Below are 14116 nucleotides of genomic sequence, written 5' to 3' on the forward strand. Positions count from 1 at the left end.
TCTGACCTTCTCCTCGCTCATGCTCTCTTTCACTGTCTCTCTCTCTCTCAAATAAATAAATAAAATATTAAAAAAAAAAAAAACAACAACTATGCAGGCCGCAGGTCAGCCTTTTGGTCTGAGGGTGAATATTTTCCTGCTCCGATCCCTCATCAGGTAGCATTGGGACCTAAATTTAAGACATCTGCCTTCAAGCACAAGCTTTTCCTATTGCATTGCACCTGTTACGAGCAGCTGCTGAAATAAAAGAGCGTTATGCTCTGCCAGCTCGGTCCTTTCCAAGTACACCACTGAAGGAGGGTTAGTTTAGGGCAGGGGAGGCGTAACCGCCTACAAAAGGGCGAAATCACACGCGACCCTTCCCTTCTGCGCTTGCGTAGAGGATGAATAAGCTCTCCGGAAAGACGCCTGGGACACTGAGTTTGCGCAGACGCAGAGCTTCCCCGAGGCGGAACTGGGGCGACCGGGACTTCTGCAACCTAAACACCCGGGGAGAAAGGAAGGTGGCAGACGTGCAGCGCTGCGCATGCGCGGGCACCTCTCTCCGGTGAAGGGTTGAGAACCGGAACGGGGTGGCCGGCTGGGCTCAGAGCGGAGCGGCGTCAGGATGGACGAGGACGTGCTGACCACCCTGAAGATCCTCATCATCGGCGAGAGTGGCGTGGGCAAGTCTAGGTGAGGCGGGTCTGCGGGCGATAACGAGGGCGGCGGGGCTCTCTGTGCCTCCGTGGCCGCTGTCTGCTGGGCCGCGTCGGGAACGGTAAAGGCGGCGGCCGGTGCGGGCCGGGCTGTGGGCGGGCTCTGCTGGTTCTCCCGGGCCTCTCCGCCGCGCGGTTCTGCAGCGCGGATGGTTGTCGCCTGGTTGTCGGCCCCTGGCTGGCCCGACTTGTCTGGATACGTTCCCGTCCTGTCGTACCAAAGACAAAAACAATTCCGAGGGCCGCCTCTCGGTCGGCGGCTTCGCGGCCGAGGAGCTCAGGGCGTGGCGGGCGGCTTCGGGCCCGAGTGTGGCAGCGAGCGGAGCTCGGACTCGGCCCTGGGGTTCAGGTTCACGGTCACCCCGCGAGTTGAGTTGTAACTTCAGCACTTTGGTTCTTCTGTCCGGCTTTCTCTGACTACGTAGTATTCCACTCAGGAAGTTCCGCGACGCCGTGGGTCGCATTCCTGGCCTGTTTCGGTGCCGCCCATTGCCGCTTCTCTCTCTGCCTCTGAGTCAGCTGTGAAGGAACTCTTGGGTCTTCTGACTCCTTGAGTAATTCGCTTTAGTCGGAGATGCTAGAGGTTAAGCTCCGGACCGCCTTGGAGAATAAAGTGTCATTGTTCCTTCGCATTCTGCCGCATCGTTGAGAGGTGAAAGAGCGAATTAGTGTTTTGTGTATTCTTTCTTGACTTTTTCTGGAGGGAAAAGAATAATGGACAGTAGTGGAGTATCAGGTAAGAACAATGACGCCCAGTGAGTGTTGCAAGCGGGTTGTGATTTCATCCAAGCCTTAGAACAAAGTTCTCCAGGTGAAGTTCTCCTTGCCATCTTATGATGATGATGATGATGATGATGATGATGATGATGATTACTAGGTTATATTCTTGGCTGTCTTGATTGTTAAACAATATTCCAATTCCAGGAGCTTTAATTTCATATTTTAGCTACATCTGCTGCTAAACTTATCTTTCAGGTCGCTTCATCAAGTTGTACCTTTTTTTCAAAAAGACTTGGTTGGGGCGCCTGGGTGGCTCTGTGGGTTAAGCCTCTGCCTTCAGCTCAGGTCATGATCTCAGGGTCCTGAGATCGAGTCCCACTTGGGGCTCTCTGCTCAGCAGGGAGCCTGTTTCATTCTCTCTCTCTCTCTCTGCCTGCCTCTTTGCCTACATCTGAACTCTCTCTCTGTCAAATAAATGAATAAAATGTTTAAAAAAAAAAAAGACTTTGTTTCTCAAGATGGGATCAGGAGGGAGACAAACCATAAGTGACTCTTAATCTCACAAAACAAACTGAGGGTTGCTGGGGGTAGGGGGATGGGAGAGGGGGGTGGGATTATGGACATTGGGGAGGGTATGTGCTATGGTGAGTGCTGTGAAGTGTGTAAACCTGGCGATTCACAGACCTGTACCCCTGGGGATAAAATTACATTATATGTTTATAAAAACAGAAAAAAAGATAGGATCAAAACCTTTAAAGTGGGAATAAAATGAAGTTAATAGTTTAAAAAAAAAAAGATTTTGTTTCTTTATTTGATAGAGACACAGCAAGAGAGGGAGCACAAGCAGGGGGGAGTGGGAGAGGGAGAAGCAGGCTTCCCGTTGAGCAGGGAGCCCTATACGGGGCTCAATCCTAGAACCCTGGGATCATGACCGGATCCGAAGGAAGACGCTTAGCGACTGAGTCACCCAGATGCCCCCAAGTTGTACTTCTTTAATTTGAATTTTGTTCTGTAATATGTTCTGCAATTTTTTATACTTTAAAAGTGTGACAGTATGCTTTCTAATTTTTCTCATTTAATAATTTTCTAATTTTTCTCATTTACCTCAGTGTATATTGGAGTGAGGGACTTGTACATAACAAGGAATGAATTAAAGAGATACTGTGGGGTAGCAAAATAGTATGGGGAGTGTGTATGTGTGTGTATGTATGCATTATTTAAAGGACTGAATAGGGCACCTGGGTGGCTTAGTTGGTTAAGCGTCTGCCTTGGGCTCAGTCCATGATCCTAGAGTTCATGATCCCAGAGTTGTGGGATTGGCCTTGCCTTAGGCTTCCTGTTCAGAGGGGAGTCTGCTTCTCTGCCCCTCCCCTGGCTCATGCGCTCGCGCTCTCTCTCTTTCTCTCTCAGAGAAATAAATAAAATCTTTAAAAAAATAAAGGACTAAATAAAGTACTTTTCATGATCACTGTTTGAGGGTTAAAAAGTTAATATTTTGAGCATTGCCTTAGTAGGACTTCTACAGCCTCGTGATCTTTCTTTCTTGAGATGTGACCCTCATTTAGGTTAAGGCATAGGAAATGGCTGATTTTGAGGTCAGGAATGGTTGAATGTCATTTCATGTGGTTCAGCCCACTCCAAGTTTGGTTGGCAGCATTTTCCTAAAGGTATTGGATGAGTGACCAGTTAACTGTGTTAAAATTTTCTGGAAGTTTAGAGTGTTTACGTAATTGAGGTTCTTCCTTTAGTGTTAAATCAGTTAGGCGGATTTATCCGTTTCCTTAGTTCCCTCCCTTCAGACAAACTTGTTTGGATCTAATCTGCTCCAAACTTTTCTCAGTACTTAATGGTGAATTTTCAGCTGCTCACTGCAAAATTTTAACCTTTACCTCTTTCAAGAAAGGATTATGTTAAGGGAGAAAGTTGGCTTATTTTCCTAGCTAGATGACCATTATTGGTGCATGTGCTCTGCTATGGAAAACAACCTTGAACACTTATTCTTCTGGGTATGATGAGAATAAATGACTCTACTAACATAGAAGCCTGTTCCTTTTAAGGTGACTAAGTACACAAACATTTGTCCAGGATATAATCTCTAAGGGTTGTTCTGACCAGTAAGTTTGTTTCTTTACAGATCTAGAGTTAAGGGAAGTGAAATACCATTTGTATTGTTGCACGAGAAAGGACATCTTAAGTAATTCAAATTAGTGTGTTATTTTTCCAGTTTATTTCAGACTTTTGGAGTGTGATGAGCATGTGTGGTAGCAGCCAGGAGATCAAGATTATTAAACTGGTGTTGCCACTTGTGTGACCTTGTGTGTGATACTTGAACATTCTAGGTCTTTTTTGTTTGAAAAATGAGGTTGGAATAGAAATCCCTCAAACCTTATCTAACATTAAATGTGTAAGATGCTTTGATTCTGTGGCTAGCCGTGGTGAAGTAAAGAAGTAGCAAAGTGTTTCAGAATCTGGGAGGGATTATAGAGACCTTCTGTTAATTAAATTGCTGTCCTTCTTGTGTGTCCACATCCTTTTTGGCCAATTTCAGGTGTAAATTAAGAAATGCATACTATTTATGATCACACTGTTTATTATAAATTTGGTTCCCTCTAAATGATATGGAGGTAGTTACTCCTTCTACCTGTAGCTCTGTGTGGAGAGTGTTTTGTTCCTTTGACTTTGAAAATACGAATGCTTAACTATATATCCTTTAAAGCATGGTTCTTAACCATTTTCTGGTTGTGGAGTCTTTAAAATGTTTAACAGGGAAATAGACTCTCTGCCTAGAAAATAGCATCACATAGAGTTTTTAATACATTTCCAGCTAACAGTATACCCCTGGCTAAGATCTTACATTTAAAGCCAGTATTAAAATTTGTTGCTTTGTACCGTATCAGTTCCCTGCCTTTCCTGACAAAGGACCTTTAATGACGAGGATTATCATAAGGATTAGCAATTATGTAAGAAGAAACACTGGCTCAAGTGTCTGGCACATTGTTCATGTTCAATAAATAATGGCCAATACCATTGTTATTATTTGTATTATTCTGGTATTATTATTACTACTGCCACTGCTACTCTGCAAGTTTCTTTTATGTAATACTATTTAGTGTGGTGACTAAGAATGGATACTTACCTTTTCCATTCTTAAGTATGAGTAACTAAATTTTTAGTGAAATTTTTACTTTTGTTAATTTAAAAACTTACTGTTGGGAAGAGAAGAAAATTTTTTACAAGTGCCGTCTTTTAAGATTCTTGTTAGTGTTGTCACCTGACTCACATTGGAATAAACAAAGTTATAGTCAAGAGGGTACAATGTTAAGTGGAAAATCTGTTATTTCACTTTTGTGGTGCTGGTTTCATGATAGACACAAGAAAGCAAAACCAAAAAAGGGAGAGTTAATCTTTTAAATACAATTAATGGCACTGGATTTTGAATGGCCAAAAGGCCATTATGTGTTGCATTATACTCTGGGGAAAAAAAAAATCTCTAGCAGTAATAATTACAACCTACAGAAATATGCATAAATTTTTTTTTGCATTTCAGACATCTGATAGCTATATCCTTGATTTTGTTAATGCATGCAGTTCGATAGAACAGTCTTGTCCTATTGAAGGAGATAATGAGAATGAAGATTAATTTTATAAATCTAGGGCTTTAACAAAAGCTTAAACTGCATTTTTGAAGAGCTTCTAATAATTGACACTTGCATCTTATATTAAATAAATAATTCTGGAATATATAAGTTCTTTGAATACTCATATGGTGTCTTTTAAAAAAAAATTTAAATTAAATGAAGTAACATATAATGTATTATTTGTTTAAGGGATACAGGTCTGTATCCATACAGGATTCATCAGTCTTATTGTATGTGCTCATTACAGCACATACCTTCCACAGTGCCCTTCCCCCAGTTACCCATCTCCCCATTCCCCTTCTGCCCAGTGAGGCTCAGATTAAGAGTCTCTTATGGTTTGTCTCCCTCTCTGGTTTCTTCTTGTTTCATTTTTTCCTCTCTTCCCCTGTGATCCTCTGTCTCATTTCTTAAATTCCTGCTCATATGGTGTCTTTTGCTATTATTTCATCTCTTTCTTTCTAGTTTACTATTTCCTAGGTTTAGTCCTTCTTACTGTCACCATAACCATGGCAGTTGTCTTCGATTAATTTTCTTGCATTTTTTTTGCTGGCATTAACTTTTCAAAATGTGGAGCAGTTCTTTCCATTCTTTTTTTTTTTTTTTTTTTAATAAAAGCTTTCAGAACTCCCTGTTCGTACTTGAGTTCATACACCCTACCTAGCATTTGCTAGAGTTACCTCCTCTGGCTCTCGTGTGATCTACCTTCACTTTTAACTGTATGTTTTCTTCCCGCTTAGGTAGTAGTCCTACTACTACTTGTTATCAGATGATAGATTTTCACAGCTTTCTGTTTCACTTGAGTTCAGAGTGTAGTGCGCATCAGATTTAAACAAAAAATTAATTTGTTGCGTTCCAAGAGACTGATTTTCACCTCTTCTCTCCATGTTGCAGTATGACATGTTGCTGATTCTATTTTCTCACAAGGATAAACCATAACAATCAAAAATCAAAACCAAACCCAAACCCAAATCTTTTCACACTTGGGAATTGTGTAGGAGAGCATGGGGAATACAGTGAGTAAACTGCTTTGCTCTTGGGATGCTTTCATTGCCTTTCCAATAATTTAAACCCTCTTTATGTACCTGTGGTGAGGCAGTGTTTGTGGGAGCAGACCTACATTAGCTCTTCTTATCTGTGTCTAATTTATTTTTTAAAGGAGGCTCTTTTTTCTTTAGATTTTATTTATTTGAGCGAGAGCAAGCACGAATGGGGTGAGGGGCAGAGGGAGAAGCAGACTCCCTGCTGAGCAGGGAGCCCAACGTGGGGGTTGATCCCAGAACTCTGGGATCACGACTAAGCCACTCAGGCGCCCATTATCTGTGTCTAATTTGTGACAAAATGTAATAATCATGAACATTTGCGAAATGGTTAGGAGAAAAGACAAATTTCTAATCTCTCTTTTTAACATCTTTTTTAGCCTGCTCTTGAGGTTCACAGATGATACTTTTGATCCAGAACTTGCCGCAACGATAGGTAAGCCTATGTCTAAAGTTCAGTAGAAATGCTAGGTATTTTCTTGCCTTCAGTATGTTTTATTTAAATTTTTCTACCCTCCATCTGCCACCCCATTGCTTCCATGTCTTTTGAATTCTTTGTCTTTTGAGGCTTAACTAGTTTCATTACATTTCTGGAGTCTTTGTAGATCTCATCAAGCAAAAATAACTCATTTGTTGTTTCATGGCACTTGGTTAACACCGCGGATATTACGATTGTCTGTACATACATTTTTTCTTGTACTGTGGATTGCCTTTCACTTAGCAACATGCAGTTATCTGAGTATTTATTGTCTGTCAGGCACTCTCCTAAGGGTGGGGTTATAATGATGAATAATATGGACTTGGTGTCTATCATCACGGACCTACCAGTATCACCTAATAGTAGAGTGTCTAAATTCTGCGTTTTTAGCATTTGCTACTATATCCTGCGTATATTGTGAACTCACATGTTTACTGACATTAGTTATTAAATATCATTAGGAGCAATAATACCTAAATGCCTTTTTAAAATGAAATTTAGATTGCTAGAAAGTGGTTTGCCCCATTAGCTCACTAGAATATATGAGAAGATTGAGCTATTTAGTGTGTGTACCCATGTTCAGGGAGTAGATGACAATATAAAGGCATGAAGAGACAGCTTGCATTGTGGAAGAGCTGAGTCAGAGTAGGGGAGTGGTCTTGGCTCTGCCTTAAACCAGTTGTCTAGATCTTGAGGAAGTCCTTTAACCTCGCTGTTTTCACCGATAAATGGAAGAGTTTTGGTGAGAGACAATGTGTTTTTCTTACAGCTCTAAAATTTCGTGATCTGTTGAGTGGAATGTAATAAATGTGATCCTAGCATTATTATTAGGGAAAATAAAGAGTTTCTCTTAACTGGCTTTGTTTTCATTTATTGAGTGTGGGGATTTGTATTTTTTTCTTTTTTTTCAAATGTTAGGTAATTTCATACTAGAGAAAAGTTGTAAAAATAGTACAAGAATTCTTATATGTCCCCAAATGTTAATATTTATCACATATGCTTTATCATGCTCTAAGTACACACACACACAGTGTTCTTGGTTTTTTTGAATTGAGAGTAAAATTGCAGACAAGGTTAACCTCTAAATACTTTAATGTGTATTTCCTGAATGAACATGGATATAATTCTGCGGTATACAGACAGATTTCATTAATTGTCCTCCTAATGTCTTATTTAGCAAAAGAAAAAAAATTGTTTCTGGTCCAGGATCCAGTCCATGATCACAACTGAGTATAGTTGTTATTTCTCTTCAGTGTCTTAATCTGGGCAGTTCTTTGATCTTTCTTTGTCTTTCCTGGCCTTGACATTTTTTGAGTACACACCAGCTCAGTTGTGTAGAGCATCCTTCAGTTGCATCTGTCAAATATGTCCTTGTGGTTAAATTCAGTTTATGGATTTTTGGTGGGAATTCCACAAAGTGCTTCTCAGAGCATGATGTGTATTTGTACCATATATTTGTACCATGATTGGTGATGGGACTTTGGTTACTTAAGGTGATATATGCCAAATTTCTTTAAAGTGTCACCCTGTCATTCTAACTGTGGTGGTTGTCAAACAGTGATTTTTTAGATTCCATCATTCTGTCTATATTTCTTATTTAAAATTCTGCAAGGAAGAGGTCTTTTTTGTTTCTTTTTATCAATATGAATTCAAAGTGCTTCTAAATGTTTAATAGGTTATACCAGGCATTATTTAGCTTTTGTGTGGCATATTAACTTTTACAGATTTACATTTATGTGTGTGAAAAGGAATCATTTAAAGCACAAGTAATTTAAAATCTATTTTAATTTGGCTTTGCTATATTATTTGTTCTTTAAGATTTTTTTTTTTTTTTATTTGACAGAGATCATAAGCAGGCAGAGAGGCAAGCAGAAAGAGAGAGAGGAGGAAGCAGGCTCCCTGCTGAGCAGGGAGCCCTATTATTTGTTCTTTAAACAATTAGTAATAAATCTTCATTTCACTCTGTACATGCCTAACAATGGATAGCAAGGAGTAGAAGAGTAGTAACTGGCAGGAAAATGAATTTGCCTAGAGTTAAAATTTTACTAAGGGAATGATCAATATATGATATAAAGTTATCTCTCTTCATTTCAAACCCAAATGAAATCTGGAGAGTTGGACGATGACAAATTATGTATTGTCCTCATTATTAAAAAGGCTTTTTTGTCTGCTTTAAAAATAAATACGAAGATAGTGGCTTACTAATGATGTACATAATTTGTTCCCCGAATGGGCTCTGGGTCTTGGAAGGTATCTTTTACATTTAGGCATCAGATTATTTTCTGCCTGAGGTTATAACTAATATACACATGAACTCTTAAACAATTAGTTCAGTTGCTGTTGGCCTTGTAAAAGTTAGTGTTTTGTGGAAAATTAGTATTTTACTGGTAAAATAGTAAGGAAAGCACACCTTTTTTTTTTCTTTCTTTTTTTTATTATATTTTTAAATTTTATTTTATTTTTTCAGTGTAACAAAATTCATTGTTTATGCACCACACCCAGTGCTCCATGCAATATGTGCCCTCCTTAATACCCACCACCAGGCTCAGCCAACCCTCCACCCCCCTCCCCTCCAAAACTCTCAGTTTGTTTCTCAGAGTCCACAGTCTCTCATGGTTCGTCTCCCCCTCCTGATTTCCCCCAACTCCCTTCTCCTTTCCTTCTCCCCATGTCCTCCGTGTTATTCCTTAAGCTCCACAAGTAAGTGAAACCATATGATAATTGACTCTCTCTGCCTGACTTATTTCACTCATCTTAATCTCCTCCAGTCCTGTCCATGTTGATACAAACGTTGGGTATTCATCCTTTTTGATGGAGGCGTAATATTCCATTGTATATATGGACCATATCTTCTTTATCCATTCGTCTGTTGAAGGGCTTCTTGGCTCTTTCCACAGTTCAGCGATTGTGGCCATTGCTGCTATGAACATTGGGGTACAGATGGCCGTTCTTTTCACTATATCTGTATCTTTGGGGTAAATACCCAGTAGTGCAATTGCAGGGTCCTAGGGTAGCTTTATTTTTAATCCTTAAGGTATTTCCACACTGTTTTCCAAAGTGACTACACCAACTTGCATTCCCACCAACAGTATAACAGGGTTCCCCTTTCTCCACATCTTCTCCAATGCTTGTTGTTTACTGTCTTGTTGATTTTGGCCTTTCTAACTTGGTGTAAGGTGGTATCTCAATGTGGTTTTGATTTCAGTCTCCCTAATGGCTAATGGTGATGAACATTTTTCATACACAATGTCTGATAGCCATTTGTGTATCTTCTTTGGAAAAGTGTCTGTTCATGTCTTCTGGCCATTTTTTCATATTATTATCTGTTTTTGGGGTGTTGAGTTTGAGGAGTTCTTTATATATCTTGGATACCAGCCCTTTGTAGTGTCACTTGCGAATATCCTCTCCCATTCCATGGGTTGCCTCTTTGTTTTATTGACTGTTTCCTTTGCTGTGCAGAAGCTTTTTATCTTGATCAAGTCCTAAAAGTTCATTTTTGCTTTTGTTTCCTTTGCCTTTGGAGATATGTCTTAAGTTCATTTTTGCTTTTGTTTCCTTTGCCTTTGGAGATATGTCTTAAAGGAAGTTGCTGTGGCCTATGTCGAAGAGGTTACTGCCTGCGTTCTTCTCTAGGATTTTGATAGATTCCTGCCTCACATTGAGGTCTTTTATCCATTTCAAGTTTATCTTTGTGTATGGTGTAAGAGAATGGTCAAGCTTCATTCTTCTATACAGAGCTGTCCAATAGGAAAGCACACCTTTATCTTTCAGTAATATAGTGAGACATTCAAGTTTCAATGTTGTATAAAATATTCTTTTAACATAATTGTTGGATTTTGAATCCGAGGACAGTACAGTAAAGTTGGCATTTTCTTCTTTTGCTTTCTGGTGGTTAACTAGAATAACAACAAAGAGAGGGACAAACTAAAACACAAACCCCATATTCCACTAAAATAGAAGAAAGCTAAAAATCCTAGGCCACAAAATAGGTGGAATGGCTGCCAAAGGCAGTGAGGCTAAGCAGGCTGTATGTGGGAAGAAGTAGAGTGAGGATACCACAACTGCAGAGCGTGGAACCAGCAAGAGAAGCTTCAGGAACCTGAAAGGCCCACCCTGAGATGCAAAGCCTAAATCCCTTGTTTGCAAAAGCAGAATGGGTTTTCTTGTTTGTTTGTTTTGTTTTGTTTTGTTTTTTTAAGCTAATGGCAGGAGTTTTTCTGCACCTGGCTTGATTCTAAGAAGTTGGGGAGATGAAACCAAACAAAGAATCACACAAACAAGACATTTTTAATTTGTCTGTCTCTGAAGCAGTAGGGGAAGTAATGGCTTTTCATTGTGAAAACCTCAAGGCTGCCTATGTCCATTGGTTGTTGAAAAGTAAAAAAAGCAAACAAATAGAAAAACTTAAATGATTCTCATATGAAACCTTGAACCAAAACATAGTTTTGATGGTCAAGAACTAGAACCACAGTAGCCTTCTGCATGAATCTCTTACAAATAGCTTGTCCAGAAAAACTTCACCTCCTTTAAAGATGAATTATGAAAAGGATTTCAGCTTTAGGCCACCCCGACCACTCAAGAATCAAAAAGAAAGAAACAGAAAAACAACAGACAGATGAATACTCAGCAGAAAAAATATTTCTGTAGAGAAGATGAAAATCATGCCTAGCTGTTTTGCTATGAACGTAAAACAGTTTTTGGAAGTATTTACCACTGGAAGCACAAAGCAGTTGTACAAGAGTTCAGGAAAAGATAGTGAGACTGCATGAGAAAATGCAATGTAGGCTGATGGAGAGGAAGGAAAAATAAGGTAAGAAAATAAAACCATCACTGAAATAAAGGTGAAATTAGAAGAATCACAAGGGATAGTAGAGACTGTGAAAAACAAAATAAAAGACAATAGAAGGTAAAAATGGAAAAAGTGGGTAGAATTTACCAAAATGAATGAAAATGTTAAAACATATTGGAGAGAAAAAATGATATGGAAATTAGAAAGGGAAATTCAGCATATGTATATTTGAATCTCAGAAGAAGAAATAGAGTGAGACAACAAATATTTAAACGTATAATCCAAGATACTATTTCTGACAAAAATAAATACACACATACACAACACACACAGACACACACAATTATAAGAATATTTTGACTGGGTTTTTTGTTTTTACTTCAAGGGGTGTTTGGAAAAACAAAAGGCATCAGGTTTCTTTTTCTGCTTATGGAAATTAGTTACACTGATTTTATATAAGCTTATTAAATTGGCAACATTTGCTTCATGTTAAAGTTTTTATTTTTTATTTTTTAAAAGTTTTTTATTTTTTAATGTACCTTGTTTTAGGTGACTCAGAATAAAAAGTGCCTTGAGTAAAACATTTTTCAAATAAAAAAAATTAGAAAATTTATTTCTTTAAATTAAAATTTGAAACAAGTTCTTTATTTTTTCTTTAAATATTTTTTTTATTTATTTGAGAGCGAGAGAAGAGAGAGCACATTGAAGTGGGGGGAGGAGCAGAGGGAGAGGGAGAAAATCTTAGGCAGGCTCCACACTCAGTGCAGAGCCTGATACAGGGCTTGATCTCACAACCCTGATATCATGACCTGAGCTGAAATCAAGAGTTGGACATTAACTGACTGAGCCACCCTGGCACCCTGAGGCATATATTTATTTAATTGTTTGATAAATTGCTTCATTTTTTTCTTTCTCTCCTTTCTACTTTTGGTTTTTTTTTTTTTTTAAGATTATTTATTTATTTATTTGACACAGAGAGAGAGAGAGAACACAAGCAGGGGGAGTGGGAGAGGGAGAAGCAGGCTTCCCGCTGAGCAGGGAGCTCGATGGGGGGCTCAATCCGAGGACCCCAGGATCATGACCTGAGCCAAAGGCAGATGCTTAACAACTGAGCTACCCAGGCACTCCTCCCTAAACATATTTTATCTCGCTATTACTTTTTTTTTTTTCCGCTGTTACTTTTTGCCAAAAAAACCATCATACTGTATATCTCCCTTTAAGTAGTCATGAAAAAAAGCCCTGGCTTCCCACATTATTCTTCATCTCAAAAACTTTAATCTTCATAAGGTTTTATACATCTTTTCTCATGCCCAGCTTTCCCTCCTTCTCAACTATTAAAATATATTTACTCTGTCCTCTGGGGTAGCAGAGCTCTTACCTCATTTTATTGTTGATACTTTTAAAGTTTGTAAACTCAGTTTTGGGGATCTAGGTCCTCATAATCATTTCTCCATGGGATCCTTAAAGCTTTTATAGTACCCCTCTTGATGTCATCTTACCCTGATGTTCTCACCCTCCCTCCTTCCAAAGTAACTAGCAGGTAAAGCAGGAATTTTTATATTCCTTGATGAGAATGAGGAAACTGAGTTAAGGAGGTTAGGCTTCTGCCTATCTAGACCTCAGTAAGAGAGCAGATACTAAACCCAGCCTCCTAACTTCTAACTTGGTATTCTTTTAATCACGACATAGTAATACAGAAATAAAAAGGATCAAACACAGATTTGAACAGAATGTCAAAAATGTTGAACAGAAGAAGGAAGCAACAGAATTAAAATATATCAGTTAATTACATGTGAATAGGTCCAATTCTAGTAACTCACATTGTCAGATGGACTTGAAGAGTACTTAAATAATGAAAGGTTGAAAATAAAGGGATGAGCTAGGCAAATGCAAACAATATAAAAACAGAGGTGGTAATATAATGTAATTTAGAGTAGAATTTAAGGTTAATGCACTGGATATAATGAAATAAGATAGTATGTAATAATGAGAGGCCCAGTTTATTAACAAAGTAGCTGTAACAATCATAACAAGTAGGCACCAAACATAGATGTTATGTATAAGAGCAAAACCTGTTCAAAACATGAGAGTTTGATGAAAATACAGTTATATTAGGAGACTTGTTAAATCTCTTTCATAATTAAATAGATCCAAAAGATAAAAATGAGACCATAGGAAAATAGAAGAACACAATTGATAAACTTTTCTTTTTTTTTTTTTTTAAGATTTTAAAAATCCCTACATTGACCATGGGGCTTTAACTTGCCATTCCAAGGTCAGGAGTTGCATGCTCTATTGACAGAGCCAGCCAGACACCCCTTAGTCAACACATTTTTTTTTTTTTTTAAGATTTATTTATTTAATCGAGATAGAGATCCTGGCTGGGGTAGGTGGATAGGATGGGGGTGGAAGAGGCAGAAGGAGAGGGAGAGGGTCTTAAGCAGACTCTGTGCTAAATGTGGAGTCTGACACAAGGCTCAAATCTCATGACCCTGAGATCATGACCTGAGCGGAAACCAAGAGTTGGTCACTTAACCAACTGGGCCATCAAGGTGCCCCAATTAAATCTTTTGAGTGAAGAACTCATTACTTCAAAAGCGCATGGAACAGTTTTACAGAATCAGTCTTGGACTTAGTAGCAAAGTAAATCGTAAATCAAAAAGAAGCAGAAATTTTGTAATACATGTTCTCTGGTAATTTATTCTTTTACAAAATATTTTTTATATTTTATATTCCTAGCATAAGAGTAGACAGTG

At 38.7% G+C, this 14116-nt stretch overlaps 1 protein-coding gene across 1 annotated transcript in view; it reads left to right on the forward strand.

Moving 5' to 3' along the window:
- Positions 1–451: 451 nt before the first annotated feature.
- Positions 452–14116, forward strand: part of RAB18 (RAB18, member RAS oncogene family) — a 36636-nt gene continuing 22971 nt past the window's right edge. The window contains exons 1-2 of the mRNA XM_032847119.1: positions 452–675; positions 6474–6529. Of these exons, the coding sequence (XP_032703010.1) occupies positions 608–675; positions 6474–6529 (124 nt within the window). The 5' untranslated portion in view covers positions 452–607. The remainder of the gene's footprint in view (positions 676–6473; positions 6530–14116) is intronic.

This window comes from Lontra canadensis, unplaced genomic scaffold (genome assembly GCF_010015895.1).
Source record: "Lontra canadensis isolate GAN:19392208 unplaced genomic scaffold, GSC_riverotter_1.0 scaffold185, whole genome shotgun sequence".
Classification (NCBI taxonomy): Eukaryota; Metazoa; Chordata; class Mammalia; order Carnivora; family Mustelidae; genus Lontra; species Lontra canadensis.